Source organism: Rhinatrema bivittatum, chromosome 3 (genome assembly GCF_901001135.1).
Source record: "Rhinatrema bivittatum chromosome 3, aRhiBiv1.1, whole genome shotgun sequence".
Taxonomy (NCBI): domain Eukaryota; kingdom Metazoa; phylum Chordata; class Amphibia; order Gymnophiona; family Rhinatrematidae; genus Rhinatrema; species Rhinatrema bivittatum.
In genome coordinates this window covers 247,161,019-247,183,555 of record NC_042617.1, presented here as the reverse complement: position 1 = coordinate 247,183,555, position 22,537 = coordinate 247,161,019, and the positions used below count along the sequence as shown (strand labels likewise).

Below are 22,537 nucleotides of genomic sequence, written 5' to 3'. Positions count from 1 at the left end.
GGAAAACTGATGCTCGTAAAATTGAGTGTCGGTTTCCTGAACCTGCTGATAGAGCCACCTCTCTTGGGCCAAGAAGGCGCTAGGCGAGCGTAATCGTCGCTAGTGCCTCCTTTTAGCACGACTCCTCATTTAAATATAGGATCTCGCGCCCAGGAGAGGTGGCTGGGCGTGCGTTTCTGTATCGGTCTGTTTGGAAGTATATTCAATATTGAAAGCGCACTATTGAATATAGTCGGCTATCTTAAAGTTAGCTGGCTAACTATAGCTGCTTGATTTTGGGACAGCTCTTTGACCTGGCCAGACTTAGCTGGCTAAGTCATCTGGCTAACTCTGAATATCTGAATTAGCTGGCTAACTTAACCAGCTATCTCAACTCCTTCCAGTTATACCCCTGGAATGCCCCTAACTTAGCCAGCTAAATTCTAGCTGGTTATCTTACTAACTGGCTGGAATTTAGCTGGATAAGTGCCCAAATATTAATTTAGCCGGCTAAATGCTTTTGAATATGGACCTCTTTAAGTTTATCCTGCTGTATTCAAAAGGATATAGATGGTTAAGTGATGATCCGGCTTTAAATAAAATAAAAAGTCCAGTGGGCTTGGCTACCTGAAATCCCTACCCCAGTGTCATAAAAATCCGGCCTGCGAGCCTGAGCCTCCAAGCTCCTCCAAACTGATGTAAAGGTTAAGGGGTGTAGGGCTGATCATCATCATCCCTACTCGCTGTGATTGGCTAAGAAAAGACATAACTATTGCCCCTTCTCCCACTCCCACAAACCAACCCTAGCTCTCCCACTCCTTCTGGCAGCCTCTCAAACCGCTTACCGTCGCCAGGATCAGAGTCCTCTCGTACTGCTCCCAGTGGCATCCAGAATTGCTTTTACTGCTTTCAAGGACGTCTCATCCCAGTGTTACATGAAAAACTCTTTGAAGTTTACAAGACTAGAGAAGTAAACCTCGCAGTGTGCTTTTAGATGATCAACAAGACTTTAATATTTAAGTGCTGTCTCTTTGTGGCATTTGAGCGTCGCCCTATTCCTGGGAAGAGGCTTCTTTTTAATGTATGAAATCAGGATAAAAGTCTTGCATGGAAAAACTGGTTAATACACTACAACACCATCTAGTGGATACATATCATAATTGGTCAAGTTCATTGTAAACCCATGCAACTGGCAATGTAGCTGCTGACTCACCTCGATACAATCTCAACTGCTCTCAGAGTAAAACCTGGGAGACAAGGAAAGATCCAATTATTTACCATTTTCAAACCAGTAAATTTTATGGGAAAGCTTGAAAATGTTGAGAATTTTTTTTAAAGTTTGCAGGTCAGAAAGGTAAAATATACTTATTACAAGGCACTGAAGACATAAATATTACATGGTGTTATGATATAACATTATTACATGATAGAGGCATAACTCATTTAATTATATATTCAAATATAATTTGAAAAGCAGGGGAATGATAAGTAGGAAAGGGTACAAGAAATACAACCAAATAGAAATGCGAAAATGTACCGAGATCAGTCAATAAAGTTAAACATTGCCTGGCTCTGTGGTTCAGGCTGCAGCACTGCATACTCCTGCACAGGAGACTCGAGTTCGATGCCAGCAGGAATTGGATGTGGCATGAGTCTGGTGTGGTCCCCGTGAGACAGATGTCAAATCTGTAGTGACACCTGCAGGGCAAAAAGCAGTAGAATTTACCTTTCTGTCCTGCAAAATATCAACAAGTACCAGCATTTTGAGGGTTCACCCTTCCCTCAGATTTGCTGATAGTTAAGAAATAAGAAAGTGATATTTTGAGCCATCAAGCCAAATGCAGTTTGGTCTAAAAAAAAAAAAAAAAAAAAGTAACGCACACCAGCAGCAGCACTATCTTATTGAAAATACCTATAACTTGTACATGTGTAGATACTTTATAATAGTGGGATTTTCTGTGTTAGGGGGTAGAGGTCCCAGTAGCCAGTGGAACAACTGCCATTCTCTTGCACCACCAGCTCAGCAATTTGACTGTATAAACCCTCCCCTCCCCCTCTCCAACCCCACGCATGGTAAATCACAAGTAAGATATTGAAAGTACATTAGAAGTAACCTAAATCCATCCATACATACTTTGTTCATCAAAATCTGTATCTTAGAACTTTATTTCTTGTGCTAGAAACAAATCAGAGACAAGAATTTCTCCTTGGTATGGTGAATCCCTTAATACAGTGACATTCGCTGTGGCAAATTCCTCAACAGTCGCTCAGTACGACTCTGAAGCTACACCTGCACGAGCACAAGCTTCTGTCTAATTAAAGCACTCTGCCCTAACATGAGGTATATGCTGAGTATTTCCCCACAGGAAAACAGCAACAGGAGACAAAATTAAAGCTGAAGCTCTCATCTCACGTCACCATTAGTAGCAGTCATTTGGGAAAATCATAAAAGATAATAAGGTGCTATTTTCTCGGTTTGTATTGTGGGAGCCTTCTCGAGGTTTTTGTTTCACCACTGCCGTCTCTCCATTAACACATATATTTGGAACTTCACTTAATTAATGAAGTTTCTACTGCTCTCCCTTCAGTAAATAGTGCTAAATAACATACTAGAATCTTTTAATTAGGAAAGAAAAATCTAATACTACTAAAAGAATGAGATTGTTAGTTTTCAGATTATCTTGATGTTATATTGTTTGCTTTAGTCAAAAATGTTCAGATTATTTCAGCAATATCATAGCAGAAACGTTTGCACCTAAAATTAGAATACCTTGCAACTGTACCTCATATGGGTAGGTTTTTGTACAAAATCAAAAAACATTCTTATTAATGTGACTTCACATCTACTAAGGCACTCTATTGCTGCTATCTGTCTTATTTTTGTAAACCAGAGGTTTCTTAAAATTGTGCTTTGATGGTAGCTTTCTTTTAAGCCTGTCAACAATGATTTACGAAATAACACTGTGCTTAGTCTAAAGCTCCCAGTTCAGTAGATTAAGATCACCTTTTCCACGCTTAGTTCCTTTGCAGGAAAAAGGATTCTTCAGCTTTCAACCTTTGCTTTACCTATCTGTTGTGACATTTACAGGGTCATTTTAAAGCCATTTCTGCGAATAAAATGGTGCTTTACCCATGGACATGGCCTTTTAAGAAATTGCCTGCCTGATATCGGATATGCCTCCTCCATCCCAGCGCCTACCTCGCCTCTCTACCGGGGCTCACGCGGTCCTCGGGGACAAGAGCCCGCTCACCTCCAGGTGAGCCATGCAGACGCGAGCAGCGGCGGGAAGAAATTTTAAAATTTGAGGAAGGGGAGATTCACCACCGGGTGACTGAGACTGAGAAACAAAAAAAAAAAAAAAAGAACGGAACTTTGACGCTGCACGCTGTGAGTACAAGCCGCGCACCCGAAAGGCACTAGGCCAATCGGAAGCCGGCTGGAGCACCTTTAAATTCAACGAGGCTCCCGACGGCGTCTCGCGCCCAAAGGAGCGCGACCTAAGGGGCCTGCCCCTTAGTGCGCCCCTTGGTGAGCCCCAGGTCCGGGGTTCACTCCCAGAGGCAGTCAGACACTCCCCAGCCCTGCCTTCATAGTTCAAACTACCTTCATCCCACAGCTCTCATCCGACCAGTCTCCAGCATTCATCCACCCAGTCTCCAGCATTCATTTAACCTTCATCCAGCACTCATCTAACCTTCATCCAGCCTTCCAGCACTTATCCGACCAGCCACTAGTACTCATCAAACCTTCATCCAGCATTCACCTCCTCCCTCATCCAAGAAATTAAGACTTATCTTGCGAACAACCAGCTCACCGGTTACATTAAGCCATAATGCCCCTTGGTCTCCCAATACCAATTCTTCACCATAGGACCATCTCCACAGGAAAACTCTCCATGATTTCCCGTCCACACACCTACAAATCCCTCATTCCCATCATGATTTCCCCTATTACACAAATGCTAGGTCTAGCTCTATTCTCCCTGATTCTTTTCAACGCCCAATCTCTCTCTAAGAAAACGCTAATACGCAATGACATTTTGCTGGACGCAAATCCGGACATCTGCGCCATTACAGAAACATGGCTCAAACCTACAGACACTGCACTAATAAACCAACTACCTACACAAACCTACAGAAAAAAAGGGGCGGGGGTATTCTCCTAGCAGCCAAAAAAGATCTAAGACTCGCACAATACCCAGTTAATTCACCTACCATAATTGAAACAGGTCTTTTCAAATCAGATCATCTTAAAATCCTTCTTGTCTATGCCCCCCCCCCCCCCCCAGGCCTTCTAGATTCTGACGCCTCACCAATTCTGGAATTAACAGCGTCTCGCCTAAATTTGGATTCCCCAGCTATAATCCTTGGAGATTTTAATTTACACGTAGACGACCCCTGTCTCTCAACCAACTGTGAAACATTCTTAACCGCCATGTCAGCCATGGGATTCAAGCAGATAATCAACAAACCTACCCACAGAGCAGGACACACCTTGGATCTCATCTTCGTGAATTCAGGCATCTCACACCCAGCTCAACCTGTCTGCAAACCAGTCCCCTGGTCAGACCATGCATTAATCTCTACCAACTTCTCATTAGCACAAACAAACAACAAACACTTCCCTCAACCACAATTTACTTATAGGAAATCGTGCTCCTCCGATGACCTCCACAAACACCTAGTCTTAGAACTTCCTCTCATAGACGTCTCCACACCTAATCTAGTCCTCCACTCCTGGTCCAATATAACAGAAATGGCAGCTAACAAACTCTGTCCACTGACAACAAAAAAACTCAAACACAACGCGTCCAAAAGACAACCATGGTTTAACGAAGAACTTCGAAAACTCAAACTTTCCCTGCGACAGAAAGAAAGCAATTGGCGTAAAGCACCATCTGCGACCTCCCTCTCCACTTACAAACTCGCCCTCCACCTATACAAGAGCTCTACATTAAAAACAAAAAGGGACTTCTACGCTCATAAGATCCATCACCTTATTTTCGACTCAAAAGCCCTTTTTGCTTATGTATCCAATTTAACACAAACCAATGCACCAGACATTCCACTTAACCATGCGCAAGAAAAAGCAGATGAGTTGGCACTCTTCTTCAGCAATAAAATCTCTAGCCTAACTCAACTAAAATCTAATACCTTTTCGCCATCCATCACATATCTCTACCCCAACAAAGACATTTCTCTCCAAACCTTCGAACCCATCACAACTTCAGAGATCCAAACAGTACTGAAGAAAATGAAACCCTCATCACATCCATTTGACCATATCCCGACCAAACTGCTTCTGCTAATCCCAGACACCATCTCCAAAGCTCTGGCAGACATTATCAATTGTTCTTTATCCCAAGGAATCTATCCAGACGACCTTAAAATGGCCTCCATCAAACCACTCTTAAAAAAAAACCAAACCTGGATCATAAAGAGCCTACCAACTTTCGTCCAATCTCCAACCTCCCTTTCATTGCCAAGGTCATGGAAAAATTAGTTAACACTAGATTATCGGACTACCTCGAAGACCACAAAATTCTGTTCCCTACTCAATATGGCTTCCGAAAATCATTAAGTACCGAATCACTTCTCATTTCCCTGACAGATTACCTCATCATGGGCCTCGACAAAGGTCATGCCTACCTACTGATCCTCCTGGACCTCTCGTCCGCATTTGATACTGTTAACCACTCCTTCCTCCTAAATCAGTTAGCGAACATCGGCATAACAGGTACGGCACTGGCCTGGTTCAAAACATTCCTTGGGAACAGAGGCTACAAGGTCAAAATACATAACAAAGAATCTCAGCGTTTTCCCTCCTCTCTAGGAGTTCCGCAAGACTCCTCCCTCTCACCTACGCTCTTAAGAACATAAGAACATAAGAAAATGCCATACTGGGTCAGACTAAATTCAAGCAAGAGAATCCTATTTTTGCCTTTTCAAGTAAGGAATAATAAAATGATAAAGTACAGTAAAAAGGAAAATGTAAGCATTCTTTTTTCCTCACAATAACCTCTCAGCAGCTCACACTGCCAGTTTCTCACTCCACTAGCATCTTTTGTCGCTTGAGAGATTTATTTTATAATTATCAAATTGTCTGACCTTTCTAGTTCTTTACATTGTTCTTGATTCTTTGTAGGCTATGAAAGAGTTTGTTGGCTTAGTATAAGAATCATCTAGAATTATTTTTGTACTTGAGCTTTATAGACCAGATAGGCCCATTCTTCAGATGCTGACTGCAAAGCTGAAAAAAAGAAGCATTTAAGTTTATACTTGCAGTTTGCGTGATATTAATTTACTAATAGGGATTAATTTAGAAAATGATGAGAACTGGGAAATACTTAGGGACCTTTGTTTTCAGTTTTTATTTAATCTTATTTTACCCAGGAGAAAAAAATGACTGCATTTTTCCAGATAAATATCATTGTTGCTCTTGTTGTGATAAACACTGATAAATTGCAGGCAAAAATAAAATAACTGAAAACAAAGGTCCCTAGAAATATTTTATGGCAATTTAGTCTGAAAGTTCGCATTTATGCATGTGTGTCCAACAGGCCTTGACAATTTTTCTTTGGATCTAGGAACCAGCCTGAAAACTTAGGATCCAGTGGCTGAGCGCTCTCTCAACCTCCAGTGAGGTGAGGGTGGAGGGTGGAGAGGGTGGGGGAAGACAGAGGTTCAAAGAGCTCTTCAACCAATGGCTTCTAAGTCTTTGGTCAGGTCTACAGCAGCTCCTTTAGGGCCTAATTTACTAAGGCTGTTTACCTATTCTGTGACTATGGGGGAGGGGGATAGGGAAAATAGTTTACTAAATCAGGCCCTTAGTGCTCAATTGCTGCCCATCTTGTCCTCACCCATTCTCTCTTTCTGATCTTCCCAACCTGTCCCCAGCATTATCCCCCCTCTCTCTCAATCCCCCCTCCCTTTCTCCGGGCTCCCTCTCTCAATACCCTTCTCATACCCATCTCTACCCTTTCTCAACTACCCACACAACCAGTCAGTCACCCCCAGGTAACCAGTCACTCACCCAGTCACCTCCAGCAAGCCAACCCCACCCCACTCTCATCACCACCACCAATCTTTCTTGCTTTCACACCCCTTTGTCTTCACCAACCTCTCTCTCTCTTAATCCCCCTGGTCCTCACCAGTCTTCATCTTTCAGCTCTTCACCAATGTCCCACTGTTATCCCCCTCTCTCTCAACCCACCCACCCAACCATCTCCCCCTACCGACAAAATCGCCCACAAGCCAGCCAGCCCCCTCTGTCTTATCTCCACCAGTCTCTCCCTTTCTATTAACCCTCACTGTTGCCACCAGTTCCTTCCAGTCAATCTGCCACCTAGCTAGCCATCCTCTTCCTCCTGCCAGCCATTTTCCCCATGCAAACAGTCACCCTCTAGCTAACCAACCATCCACATCCTCATTTTCCTCAGGGACTAATTGGTGTGCTGAGTCTACAGATGAGGTTCCTTAAAATGCAGAAGGGGAAGGGGGAAAGATTTATGTTTTTTGTTTTAGTATTTGTGTATATATATATTTGAGAGGTGAGGTTGTTTTGAATTGGGGTGGGTGTATATTTTCATTTATTATATATTGTCAGTTTTATAATTGTGTATGTATTTTTTTGAAACTCACTTTGGTATCTTTTTTGATGAAAGGAGAGTAATTAAAGTTAATAAATACATCATTCCCCAGCAAGCTAGCTCCAGCCAGCCCCCTACTCCCATCCCCACCAGTCTCTGCTCTCTCTCATCACCCCCTCCATCCTTCACCCACCGATAAGCACCAAGCCACCCACCCCTCCCCCAATCACCTTCTAGCCAGTTTAAACCAACTCCCCCCCCCCCCCTTTTGCTGGCTTCCACTGCCGCAGCAGAGCAGCTGTTTCTTATGACTTGCTCCCACAGCTGTTGGTGAGTTAGAGCCATGCAGGTCTTGCAGCCTCAAGTCTTGTGAGACCAGCATAAGAGTTCAAGCAGTGTGCTGCTCACACTCACTGAGAGCTGTGCAGTGCAGGCAGGAAGAAACTGCTGCATGTTGGCAACGAGGAAGTACTTTTGGGGCATGAAGATTCCAGGTGCTGTGATGAAATTTCTAGAAACCATGACAACTTTGCACCTGGCTTTTTTTGAATCCTGGTGTACAAAAGTATAAAGGAAGTCAAATATTTGTAGTCAACAAAATCTGTGTAAATCCTGAAAACCTCACAAATCATTTTTTTCTTTTGCTGTGGACCCAAGTAAGAAGGCAGAACCTGGCCACACATTTTTTTTTTAATTTTGTGAATGCAACAATATGTCTATTGCATATACAAATATTTTATATATCATACTATTTGTATGTCTTGTATTTATTTTTTCAGTATTGTATGATGAAGAATTATTTTTGAGTTTTGCAAAGCACTTGAGAATTTTGTGAGAGGCATAAAATAATGTATGATGCAGTGATGGAAACAGCATGATGCTGTTGAGAGAGATGGCTTTGTCCTTTAAAAAAAAAATTAAAAAAAAAAAAATATATATTATTATTATTATTATTATTATTATTTATTTCTTTTATATACCGACATTCAATCGAGATATCACATCGGTTTCCAGATAACCAAGGGAATAGGGCGTAGTCCGCCCTATTTTACAAAAAAACAATTATAACATATTATAACAGTGGTACATGGAACAAAAGGTTATTAATGTTAGTGTAGGGCTTTATTTATTTATTTTTTTAAGTAGAGTATTATTCAAAGAAGCAACTTATAGCCCGAGCAAAGAGGTTATAGATGAAGCATTTTGTTTAATTTGTTTTTAATTTTCTGACAGCTTCTGAAATACAGAGAATAGTCAATCAATTGGGAACGTCGCAGGACACGCCAGAATTGAGGCTACAGCTGTAAGTTCTTATTTTATGTCACTACTTCTATGACAGAGTAAATAGTATCACTGGAAATTATAATTCTCCTGATGGGAGAAACTATAGGTAGAATAGGCGATTTGTTTCCTTAATATGGATTTTTGCCTTTCCTTCATTGACAGCAGGCATTATCCCTGATCAACTGAAGAGGGCAGCAGTGCTCCCTCTGTGAAAAAGGGGAACCTAGATCCAGCAAATTAATGAATTATCCTATATCTTCATTGACCTTCTTGGCAAAGGTTATTGAGAAAGTAGTGTATAGATAGTTGTATAGGTATCTAGAGGAAACTCCCTCCTAAATCCCAACCAGTATGGTTGATGAGAGATAAAAACACAGAGCTGTTATTGTTAACTTTGTCAGATACATTTTTGAGGGGGTCAGAGTTTTCTATTGGTGCTGCTCGACATATCGGCAGCTTTTGATACAGTCAATCATACTTCGTTGATTCAGTCGATCATACTTTTTTGATACATCATCTGTCTGAATTTGGTATATCTGGGGTTGTGAAAGACTGGGTCTCCTCATTTCTTTCAAAGAGAAGCTTTCAGGTAATCTTTGGTATGGGAACGTCTAAGTGGTTTGATATTAAAATGGGGGTTCCACAGGGATATTCCCTGCTGCTACCCTACATAGGGGTAGATTTTTAAAAAGTACGCGTGCACGTCTATGAGCGTGCCCTATCCGACGCGCACACATGGACGCGCACAAGGGGGGCAGAGTTAAGCCAAAATCACGCAGCGACGCATTGTCGGGCTTACCCAGTTCCCTGCCCTAACCACCCTTTCCCTCTCCTACCCGCCCCCTATCCCGATCCTAGGTACTCCCAAATTTTTTAACTTACCTTTTGCTCCTCCAAAGGAGCAGTAGCAGGTTGCGCGCGCTGGCATAGCAGCAAATGGCCGCTGTACCGGGGCCTCTGGCCCCGCCCCCCAGACCACCCTTTTGCCAAGGTCCGGCTCTTGTACATGCAACCCCTGTTTTTTGTGCGTGCAGGCCATTAAAAATCTAGCCAATAATATTTATATTGCACCATTATGCTAGGTACTGGGAAAATTGTGGGTAGAATGTCAGATGTTCACAGATGATATTCAGTTTTGGTTCCCAATTAAGGATTCCCTGAAGGACGCATTTGAAACGCTGGCATTATATTTGTCATCAATAAAAATATGGTTAACTCAAAATCATTAGCGTTGAATACCAGTAAGACCGAACTTATATTGTTGGCAAAAAAGTGTTTAGATGATGCCAGTGTGTCGAAGATGTCATTTGAAGGAATTGATCTTGTACTGTCGTCAGGTGTACATAACTTGGGAGTCCAGCTGGATTGCGAATTAGCTATGAAAGATCATGTGCATAAGCTGGTGAAAATCGGGTACTTCCTGTTGCGTATATTGCGTTGATTAAAGCCATATTTGGGGTTTGATGATTTTTGGTTAATTATACAAATGATGGTACTAAATATTGACTATTGTAACTCACTTCTAGGGATACCGAAAAAACATGATTAAATCAGTAAAGTTGTTACAAAATTCCACGGCCTGAGTACTTTGTGGAGTGGGGAGGTATGAACATATCATGCCTGTACTTAAGGGCCTTCATTGGTTGCCAATATCTTTTAGGATCTGTTTTAAAGTGTTAGTAATAATATATAAGGTACTCTATAAACTGGAAAATGGATGGTTGAGATCCAGATTACAGTGGTATGTGCTGCAAAGGGAACTACGGTCTGTGAATAGAGGTCTTTTAGTGACCGCCTCAGTGAAGGAAGCTAGCTAGCTTCAACATGATGCGTGAACAAGTGATTACAGTGGCAGGAACAGTATTCTGGAATTCATTGCTAGAGGAGTTATAGCTAATGAGAGAGCATAAGCTATTTAGGTAAATGCTAAAAACCTGGCTTTTTAAGGAGGCTTATACTATCTAAAGGTAAAGAGACAGAGCTGAAGAGTTAAGCAGCAAAGGGAATTAAAGGGGAGGGTCAAGATTTGATTATTCATGTTATATGTTTTATATTATTTTGTATTGGTATTTTATTTATTTTAAAATTTTATGTATGTAAAATGTATAAACCACCTAGATTGATGATAGATGTATAGAAAAAAAGAGAAAATAAATAAATAAATGAGCTTTGTGTTTCGGTACTATCTTTCAGAATTTTTAGGTAAGTGCTACTACCTTGTGACTGATGGGAGATTTGTTTTCTAATTCTTTAGGCAGAATCCAGTCAACTGTGCTTTGAAAGCCAGAGGAGCTAAGGTTTCTTTCTGAAATATAAAGAGAGATTGGGGTCTATAGTTAATCAAAACATGGGATTCAAAATATTTATTTTATTTATTTAATGCGACTTATACATCACTTTCCTGATTTATACAAGCCATCCAGTGCACAACAGAATAATAATATAATATAAACAATATAAAACAATAAACAATATATTCCCATCAATACACATTAGTCATGGAACATTATAGAATAGGATGTAATACTATTACAAAGCTTTTAATGAATATCATTGAGCATAAACCAGGTCTTCAATTTCTTTCTAAATTTCAACAAATCCTGTTCCTCTCTAATCGATAGAGATAAATCATTCCACAGTTTAGGAACCTTATACTTTCAAATAGAGAAAGGCACCTGATAAAATGCCTATACCACAAGTAATATAACAATGTAAAACAGGGGTATACACAGTGGAGGAAAAATAAGCAATGAAAAGTAGATCCATTACAAAACAGGAAAAAACTGTAGAAAACAGAAATAAATGACATGGCAATATTATATAAAACTTAAATCTCAAATGATGAAAAGTGTTCCCAAAAGAACTCATGGAATAGGAAGCTCAATCGGAGGAAAAGCAGCACATTTCAATTTGTTCTTGGAATGTGCACCAAGAGAAAGGAAAAGGCTTACAAATATTTTTTTAATGGAAAACCTGTAAATAAAAAGATTAGAGAAATTTCGTTTTTCCCGTGGTTCGGGCTTTTTTTTTTTTCGGGGAACCCGAAATTTCGGTTACTGCGTGCTAAGTCCCGTTAGCGCAACAAACTTGTTAGTGTGCACTAACCCGAAAAATGAATTTCCTGAAATTTTGGAAAAATTTTGTTCGTTTTGTTGAAGCTTCGTTTTGTTGAAATTGCCTAATTCATTCAAAACAAATGCACATCCCTAAAAAAGATACCATAATGTAACAGGGAGATGTGTGAACATTTCATGGTGCACAGTTTTTGTCTTTGGCATAGAAGTTGGCATATGGGTATAAATACTAGCCAATGGCATGGAAGCTTTCTGAATTCTCGAGGATATCACAGCATGCTCTAACCTTTCTGAGATTTCAGTTGAACAGAGCTAGCTTGTTTTTCCTATAGGAAAAAAAGAAAAAGACATTCTAAGTGTTGGGGCATCAAGGGTACATGAAAAGTGTGAACCAGGAGTTACAAGGTACCCTACCACCAGTGGAAGAAATGTGATTGAAAAATGATGAACAGTTCAAATGTTATCAGTGGAGTAAGGAAACAGACACACACACACACACAGGCTGATGTAATATCATGTACATAAAAAATGTGCGTACAAAGTGGATACACGTTTTTTTAATGCCTCTCCTGGCACTTAATGCAATACACAGATGAGCTGCCGCACTAAAAGGGATGTGCATTGGATAATTTGTGCGTCTTAACACTCTGCATCGGGCACCCAGGAGAAGTGGCTGTGCATCCACAACAGCCTGACTAGAGCTCCCTCCCCACCCCCTGGCAGGGCTGTTCTGATTGATCCTTTTCACTGACAAGGCTATCATGTGTTATTGAAATTAGTAACACATGACAGCCTGGGGGCAACCCGAAAGAGGAATCAGTGTTTGCCATTTCTACACAGCTGCTAAGTAGGAAGATCCACAGAAAAACAGGTTTTTTTTTGTTTTTAAGTTGAGCCCTTATGTGCTGGAAGACTTTATGCCTGCTCCAGGCAGGCGTGAAATTTGATGGGTTAAAAAGTGCACCTCAGACAATATTATTATTAATTATTCACATCGGTTTACATTCAGGTACTGTAGGTATTTCCCTATCACCAGAGGGCTTACAATCTAAGTTTTCTATCCTGAGGCAATGAAGGGTAAAGTGACTTGCCCAAGGTCACAAGGCGCGACAGCAGGACTTGAACCTTGGTCTCCTGGTTCATAGCCCACTGCTCTAACCACTAGGCTATTCCTCCTCTGGCCGGTAATAGCTAATAGCCTCATCTATATGGAATATACATGTGATGAGCGCTATTAGCTACGTGTGAATTTGGATGCGCTGATCCCTTTATTGCATCAGGGGTTATGGACGCACGTCCAAAATGCACGTCCAAGCACTCGTTAACCTGTTCACTAGACTCAGCGCACGTTCCCTGTACGTACCAGGATCAGTCCAGACGGTGGGTTATGTCCCCCGTCCAGCAGATGGAGTCAGAACAGAGCTCGAGAGTCCCGCCTCATATACCAGCGCACCCTCTGCTGGAGCTCAGTATCTTTCTGACTCCAACAGATGCGAGTTGGGGAAATCAGTGCTTCCCCAGAGTGACAGGTTTTTGGTTCTTTCTTGACCTTTTTCTTCAGTTCTTTCTGTCATATTCCTTAGCAATTTGGATCAAGTTATTGAAATTAAAAAAAAAAAAATTTAAAAAGTAGTTTGATTTTTGAGGAGGCGTGCTTTCCTCTCTTCTGCCTCCTTCTGCAGTTCCCTCTCCTTCCGTTGGGGGTAAGTGTGGTTTCTGTGTGAATTTCTTCTTTTCAGCTGTTTTTCTCCTTTGCCGGTATAGCCGGCTCCGGCGCACTTCAACGGTCCTGCGGCCCGGCGAATTTTTCTCGGGCCTGGGCGCGCCGGCAGAGGGTTTTTCCCGCCGGCGCCTGTGGACTGGTTGGGCGGCTTGAGAGGGCCCTTGGGCTCCCCCACGGTGCGTTTTTTGTTTCTGCCCCCCCCCCCCCCCCCCCGAGGTGCTGTTTCTTCAGCGGCATTGCTATGCCGCGCTTTTCGCGTTGCGAGACCTGCGGCGACCCGGGGTCTCGTTTCTCGAGGGAGGGAGTGTGTCCTCGTTGCCTCCCCGAAGGGGAAGGGGACGCGCACGCCTCGGGTTCCGTCCCGACGCCACCCTCCCCGCAGCCCGGGAAGCGTGGGCCGGCCACTTCCTCGCCAATGGCAGGAAGGGCGGCCATTTTGGAGGGGGATCCGGGCGCCACAACTTCGCCGGAGACAGAAGGCACAGTTCAGGGGCCCCCCCGCCGGCACGGAAGCCCCGAGGAAGGACGGCCCGCTCATCGGCCTCAAGGGGATCCCGCTGCTGCCGCGCCTCCCGGTCTGCCGTTTTTCTCCCCGGATTTTATTTTGAAAATGCACACAGCATATTTTCAGGGATTGGCAGATCCGGGGGGTGCCTCAGCGAGTCCTCCTGCGCCCAAGATCCCGAAACTTGCGGTCCCGCCCCCCGGGTCCCTGACCCCGGCTGGGGCAGTCCCAGGGACCTCTGCTTTGCCATCCCAGCCGCGAGCGGTGGGAGGGGCTTTCCCGTCGGGGTTTGACCCCTCGGACCCTCCGGATCCTGCACACACGGAGGGACAGGCGGAGGGAGATGATCCACGCGCCCTGCGAATTTTTCACAAGGAGGAGTTGGAGGACCTTCTTCAGCAAACTCTGCAGGAGCTCGATCTGGATCAGCCTCCGGATCCCCCGGCACCAGTGGCTCCTGCGATTGCGACATCATCCAAAAAAGGGGATCCGGTGCTGGCCGCCCTCAGGCCCAGGGCAAAGGCTTTTCCGGTGCATGAGTCTTTTCTGCAGCTCCTTACTGGGGAGTGGGACGTTCCTGAGGCGTCGTTGAAGGTCTCCCGTGCTATGGAAAAATTGTATCCCTTGCCGGAGGATTTCTTGGATTTCATCCGGTTTCCCAAGGTAGACTCGGCGGTCTCAGCGGTGACGAAAAGGACGACGATCCCCGTCACGGGCGGGACGGCCATACGGGACACGCAAGACCGCAAGCTGGAGACGTTTCTCAAGAGGGTGTTTGAAGTCTCGGCCTTGGGAATGCGGGCCGTAATGTGTAGTTCTTTGACTCAAAGGGCTAGTCTCCTTTGGGTCCAACAGCTCCTAACGTCCCAGCAGTTACCTCCGGAGGAAGCCGCCCAGGCCGACAGCCTGGAGTCTGCCATTGCTTACGGGGCAGATGCTCTGTATGATCTCTTCCGTGTACTGGCTCGGTCCATGGTTTCGGTAGTAGCAGCTCGGAGGCTCCTGTGGCTGCGTAATTGGTCTGCGGACGCCTCTTCCAAGTTGAGCCTGGGATCCCTTCCATTTCAAGGGCAGTTTCTCTTTGGCAACGACCTAGACGAAATCATCAAGTCCTTAGGGGAGAACTCGGTACATCGTCTGCCCGAAGATAGGCAGCGTCCTTACCGGGCGTTTGCCTCCACTAGGACCAGAGCTAGGGCACAGCGGCGTTACAGATCGTACCGGCAACCTGGCTCTCGCGCAGCCTCCAGTAGACCACAGCCCTGGTTGCGTTCCTTTCGCGGGCAGCGGCCCACGAGAGAGGCTTCAGGACAGGGGAACCCCTCCACCAAATCTTCCCAATGATGCCAGAGCGACCCACTCCTCCAGTCCACCCATCGGGGGCCGACTCTCGGAATTCTTCGAGGAGTGGGTAGGCATAACTTCGGACCAGTGGGTCCTGGACACCATACAACACGGTTACGCCTTGGAGTTTGTCCATCCACCAAGGGACAGGTTTCTCTTCTCTCCTTGCGGCTCCGATCTCAAGAGGATGGCGGTTCAACAGACATTAGACCGACTCCAGGACATAGACGCTATTGTGCCCGTCCCTTTCGCCGAGGTGGGCTCGGGCCATTATTCCATCTACTTCGTCGTTCCCAAAAAGGACGGTTCGTTCCGACCCATACTGGACTTGAAGGAGGTGAACCGCTCGCTGCGGGTCAACCACATGATGATTTCTTCCTGAGGGGGTATTGTTTAAATTTCTTGAACGTCTCCTAGTTAAATACCTCTTTGATGGTATTACAATAATGTTTGTTAAATATGCATATATTTTAGATTCAGTACATATTTTATAAAGCTAGTTTCCCTGGGCTAAAAAGTAGCACTGTCTTGTTCAAATAAAGCTGTTGAATAACTGTGGAAAACATTTGAATATTGTTTAAGGAACGTTATTAGATGTTTGAAATGTGTTTAAAAATATTAATTTTCCTGATAGACTCGTTTGGTAACACAGTCCAGAAAACTGATTAGAGATTATAAGTAGATACTACACTCAGAGGTAATAATAAACCAAGAAAGAAATGAAGGTTGAGTGTGATTGAGGTATAATGCCTTTCTCTAAAAAACGCAGTGGGCAATATGTATTATATAAACTATAAAGAAAAGGGGAGAATCAAATGTACACAATCAGAATACTTTTATTGACTAATAGAGGTCTTATTTATCAACATGCGTTTATGCATGTTAACATGCAATTTGAATACATGTATAAGCAGTACAGCAAAACATGATTCACTAATGAATGGGAGTAAATCCTTTAGTGAATTGCGCATTAAAAATGATCATAAAGTGTATTTAATGCAGGCACTTAAGTACACCTCTAGAGGCATAGTAAAATGTTTGCACTAATGGTGGCGTTTATATATGCAAACACATTATTACAAAACACATTGTATTCAAATGAGCTGCTTAGCATGATTTGAATATTAATCAACTTAATCTGCATTTTTCTGTTAAAATGTAACTGAAAAAATGATGCATTACTGGAAATGTGTTAACATTGCTTCTTTCACTCTTTCAGCACTAGCGCATTCAATGCTCTTCAGTAAATAGACCCCATAATAAGGTGCAATGACTAATCTATTGTGTAAATTGAAGCATAGGCTTCAGTCTTTCCACAGAGATAAATAAGCTGTTGACTGCTGGTAAAGTGGCAGAGTAGAAGATTGCCAAAAGTCCTGGGCAGAAAGCAAGGGGACCCCTCTCCTCCCCTTCCTTTTATTTCTGTCAAACTCAATCTTCCCAAACTGTACTCTAAGGAAGTGATGGAAATTATAGTGCTAAATTGGACATATGAGAAGACAGAATGAGCCATATGATCTTTTTCTGCCGTCCTGTTCCTATGTACTCTCTCATAATTTTTCTTGACAACGTCTCCTTTGTTACTTCAGTTAATGCCTTAGCTTTATCATATCCCTTTTTCCAAATAGTAATTTCCTCCACTTCTCTTATTTCCACCAATTGACTATGAATGAGCTTGTTAATGTTTTTCATACCTCCAAACTCACTACCTTACCATCGGATCTGATTTTCACTCTTATTCTGCTTTCTACAATCAACACTCTTCTTGCCGCCTTTCCATCCTGGTACTATCTGGCATAATTAGAAGAAATCTAATTTTGATCCCCATATCTCCAAACATCCCTTTCCTTTTGTTCTTTTCTAAGATCTTAGAGTGTGCAGTTTATTGCCGACCCCTTGACTTTTTTCCCTCTTCTTCTGACCTTCATCTATTTCTTTCTGCATATCATACCTTCCACTCTGCTGAGCCCGTTCTAGTTCACTTACGGGCCGATACAGTAAAAAACGCGGGAGAGTGGGCGAGCGCCTAGGCCACTCTCCTGTGCGTGCGATTCAGTAAATAAATTTATTTAAATTAGGCCTGGCGGTAAAAGAGGCACTAGGGACACTAGCGCGTCCCTAGCGCCTCTTTTCGGACAGGAGCGCGGCGGCTGTCAGCGGGTTTGACAGCCGATGCTCAATTTTGCCGGCATCGGTTCTCGAGCCCGCTGACAGCCACGGGTTTGGAATCTGGACGCCGGCAAAATTGAGCGTCCGGTTTTCAAGCCTTGGGCCTATTTCAGATTTTTTTTTTTTTTTTTTTTTTACTTTTTTAAACTTTCGGGACCTCCGACTTAATATCGCCATGATATTAAGTCAGAGGGTGCACAGAAAAGCAGTTTTTACTGCTTTTCTGTGCACTTTCCCGGTGCCCAGAGAAATTAGCGCCTACCTTTGGGTAGGCGCTAATTTCTGAAAGTAAAATATGCGGCTTGGCTGCACATTTTACTTACTGAATCGCGCGGGAATACCTAATAGGGCCATCAACATGCATTTGCATGTTGTAGGTGCTATTAGGTTTGGGGGGGTTGGATGCGCATTTTGAACGCGCTATTTACCCCTTACTGAATAAGGGGTAAAACTAGCGCGTTGAAAAAGCACGTCCAAATGCCGGCTAACAGTACTGTATCGGCCCGTTAGTAATTTACTTACTTTTCATCCGCTAGCAATCTAGTCCTCCAGGGAGGAAGACTCAGAACCAATGTCAGGAAGTATTTCTTCACGGAGAGGGTGGTGGATGCCTGGAACGCCCTTCCGGAGGAAGTGGTGAGGACCAAAACTGTGAAAGATTTCAAAGGGTCGTGGGATAAACACTGTGGATCCATAAAGTCTAGAGGATGTGAATGAAGAGAAGAGGCACGGGTGTGGCTTGCTTGCGGGAATGACGGCAACTACCTGGAGATTAATATCCTTATTCAATAAACATACACACAGTTAATGCGACTCCAACATTGCTCTATGCTTCAACGGCAAGAGGAAAAAAGTATTTGCATCCACAAAAAAGCAGGGGAGTAGCTTGCTTGTTACGGCGGTTACTACCCCAAACCAAATAAGCCTGATACTTCACTTTCAATAAATAGCCAGCATTCTCCCTGCTTCAACAGCAGGGAGAATGAAGAAAAGATGATTTATATTCAGACAACAACCAACAAGGAATGAATAACATAGTCTGGGTAAACAAATAAGCATGGGTGTAGCTTGCTTGTTACGGCGGTTACTACCCCGAATCAATTAAGCCTGATACTTCACTTGGAATACATATCCAGCGCAGCTCACTGCTTCAGCGGCAGGGGGGAATGAAGTAAAGAGGATTTATATTCAGACAACCAACAAGGACTGAATTGCACAGGCAGGGTAAACAAGCGTGGGAGTAGCTTGCTTATTATGGCGGTTACTACCCCAAACCAATTACCTAGATACTTCACTTAGATGCAGCTCCAGCACTGCTGTCTGAATCGATGGTGGGGGTGGAAGGGAATTGGAACCAAAAAGTTACTTATAAGTGCCAAGAGTAACAGATAAGTATGAAAACAAATAGGTGTGAAAGCTTGCTGGGCAGACTGGATGGGCCGTTTGGTCTTCTTCTGCCATCACTTCTATGTTTCTATTATATTTGTCTTTGATCCAGCTTAACTCACTACTTCTAGATACCATCTTGTTAGGAATATAGAAACATAGAAAAATGATGGCAGAAAAAGACCGTATGGATTATCTAATCTACTCATTCACCCAACTAATTTAGCTTTACAATTCCCATCACTATCTCAGAGATTCCCTATGTTTATTCCATGCTTTATTGAATTCAGATACAGTTTTTGTCTACACAACCTTCACTGGGAGGCTGCTCCATGCATCCTCTATGTAAAGAAATATTTCCTAAGCTTACTCCTGAGTCTATCCCCATTCACCCTTATCCCATGACCCCTCATTCTAGAGCCTCCTTTCCTTTGAAAGAGGACTGCCTCTTGTGCATGGAAACCTTGGATGTATTTCAATGTCTTTTATCATATCTCCCCTATCTTGCCTTTCCTCTAGATCTTTCAATCTATCCCCATATTCTTTACAATGAAGACCACTGACCATTTTAGTAGCTACCTTCTGGACTGACTCCACCTGGTTTATATCCTTTTGAAGGTGTGGTCTCCAGAATTGTGCACAGTATTCCAAATGAGGTCTCATCAGGGACCTATACACGGACAGCATCACCTTCCTTTTCCTGATGAACATTCCTCTCCTTATGCAGCCAAGCATCTTTCTTTCTGGCTTGTGCTGTCCTTTTTTCCCACCTGTTTAGCCATCTTTTAATATCGCCTTTTAGTTTTGCTCTCTGCTCTTCTACTTTTCCTAGATTTTTCCATCCAGTTAATGACTCCTTTAGGTACTTCCCACATTTTAACAAAGTCTAGATTCCTCTCCTTTGAAAGAACCTTCATCTCATGCACACCATCCTGTGATTACCAGATCCCAAATGTTTGTCCACTACGACATCAAAGATACTGTCTCCGTAGGTAAGCACCATGTCCAGTATTGCCACCTCCCTTGTCAGCTCTGTTACCAATTAACAGAACAGTTCTCCTTGCAGAGAATCCAGGATCTCCCTGCTTCTAGAAGACACTGCAGCTGAGATGTTCCAGTCAACATCCAGCAGATTGAAATCCCCTTTCTTCTACTCTTGATGTACTTTTATCTGTTTATTGTCCCTTTCCTTCTGCTGAAATCAGGATAATAGTGCCACACAGGTTGCTGGCAAAACAGTGTATTAATGCCAGCAACCTGGTTCCACTCTGGTTAAGGTGGAGTCCATCCTTTTGGAAAAGTTTCCCCCTTTCTAAAAGGTTATCCAATTCCTTACAAAACTGAATCCCTCTTCCCTGCACCATCGTCTCATCCATGCTTTGAGACTCTGGAGCTCTGCCTGCCTCTGGGGACCTGCATGTGAAACAGGGAGCATTTCAGAGAATGCCACCCTAGAGGTTCTGGATTTCAGCTTTCTACTTAAAATCCTAAATTTGACTTCCAGAACCTCCCTCCCACATTTTCCTATGGCACTGATGCCCACATGTACCACGACAGCAGACTCCTCCCCAGCACGGTCTGTACTCCTATCTAGGTGACACGTGAGGTCCAACACCTTTGCACCAGGCAGGCAAGTTACCAGGCAGCCCTCACGTCCACCAGACACCCAGCTATCTACATTTCTAATAATCGAATCACCAGTTTTGATGGCTGGCCTAACCCTTCCCTCCTGGGCAGTAGCTCTGGGAGACCTGTGCTCAGTGCGAGAGGACAATACATCACCTGGAGAGAAAATCCTTGCTACAGGATCACTTCCTGCTACCCTAGGGTGATTGTCTCCAACTAAGAGACCTTTCTGATCCAAGGCAGCATCGGGGCTGCCAGACTGGATTTGGGACTTGGCTACTATATCCCTGAAGGGTCTTGTCAATGTCCCTCTCTGTCTGCCTCAGCTCCTCCAGGTCTGCCACTTTATCCTCCAGAGATCAGACCCCCTTCTCTGAGATCCAGGAGCTCCTTGCACTGGATGCACACATACAATCTCTCACAGGCGGGTAAAAAATCATACATGTGACACTCGATGCAAAAGACTGGGAAGCCCCCATCTTGCTGCTGGACTGCTGCCTTCATCTTAATTTTGTTGAGTTCCTAGTTAAGTTTAAGTTACTAAGGGAGTTGAAATTAGAGTACTTTAAATTTATAGATGTATTCACTAATGAATCTGCTAGTGACCTACAAGGGGCTGATTAAACTCTCAGTAAGGACTGGTGTAATAGTATGATTTAGATAAGAGCCTGATTGATTTTTAATGAGAAAGTGTCTTTTGCCTAAAAATCAAGGGTTGAGCTAGGAAAGAAAGATAGACACTAGAATTAACTCCCTCTGCCTTGCTTATCTCAGACACACACAAACTCTAAAGAATGTATCCTACTATTAAACCTCTTTCCAAACTTTAAGTCCTAAGAATTTCCAAAGCTATTCAAACCAGTCCTCTTCAACCACCATTAAGTTTATTTTCACCCAAAGGATTGAAAGGTTTGAGATTCGGTGCACACTTCCGGTTCTCTTGTACTGCAAAGGGTGCAGAGCCTCTGGAATTTGGGGCTGTGGAGCTCAAAGCCTGGATCGCTCGCTGTGACCTCTGGAGTCCTCTCCTGGGGGATGCTGGGAGCAGTTTGCAGATGAGCCTTCCAGTCCTCTTCTACCGCAATGGAAATAATATTGGATTTTTAATTTCAATTCTGTGGAACTCAGGGGATTAAATACCGAAATTGACTGGTCAGTGTATTAGTAATTAGTGCTATGTGCTGACTATTTTGAAGTATTTCCTAAAATGGCTGCACACACTTTGGAGATACCTGATTTGTTACTTCCTATGACATACTTTCAAAATGGAGGGTCTTCTTTAGTTGCCATTTGAATGATGTGAACTTGGTGTCTGATGTATTGAGTATTCTTACTGTTTATTTGTGCATACTAGCTGGACTTTCATTATTACTCCAATTTCTTGTTCTCTGTTGTACTTTAAAGTGCTTAGATATAGCTCATAACTGTTAGGTGAAAAAATAGAATTGTGAAATGTAAAAAAAAAATAAATTTACACAGTTCTCTTTGGCCATTCTGTTTTTCACAAACCTATGCAATTACGGCAATTTGTTCCTTTCCAGACTTGTTTAATGGCTTATTCTGACCAAGATTTTTCAAAACACAGTAAAAGTAATGTAGCAAGTCAAAAAAAGAAGTAACCAATCATCCCGAACTCCCAAGCTAAATATGAAATGTCAACAAAATAAATAGTACAGTAATCGGCCTCTGGCTTTTCCTGGCAAGCAGGAAAACTGCAGTTTTGCTTTCATTCTGGCAACCCCCTATCAGCAAGTGGAAGGAGGGGACAGTCACATACCGTAGGAAGAAGAAATGCACAACAATGTTACATATATGTGGGAAATATGCGCTTGCCAGCAAGCCATTTCATCAGGGTTAA

General features: G+C 43.2%; 1 protein-coding gene across 3 annotated transcripts in view; it reads left to right on the top strand.

Annotated features, from left to right (window-relative positions):
* The window catches only part of STX7 (syntaxin 7), a 127,538-nt gene that overhangs the window by 27,914 nt on the left and 77,087 nt on the right, over nucleotides 1-22,537 (top strand). For all 3 annotated transcript variants that reach the window (XM_029594409.1, XM_029594408.1, XM_029594407.1), the window contains exon 3: nucleotides 8,802-8,871. In XM_029594409.1, the coding sequence (XP_029450269.1) occupies nucleotides 8,802-8,871 (70 nt within the window). The remainder of the gene's footprint in view (nucleotides 1-8,801; nucleotides 8,872-22,537) is intronic.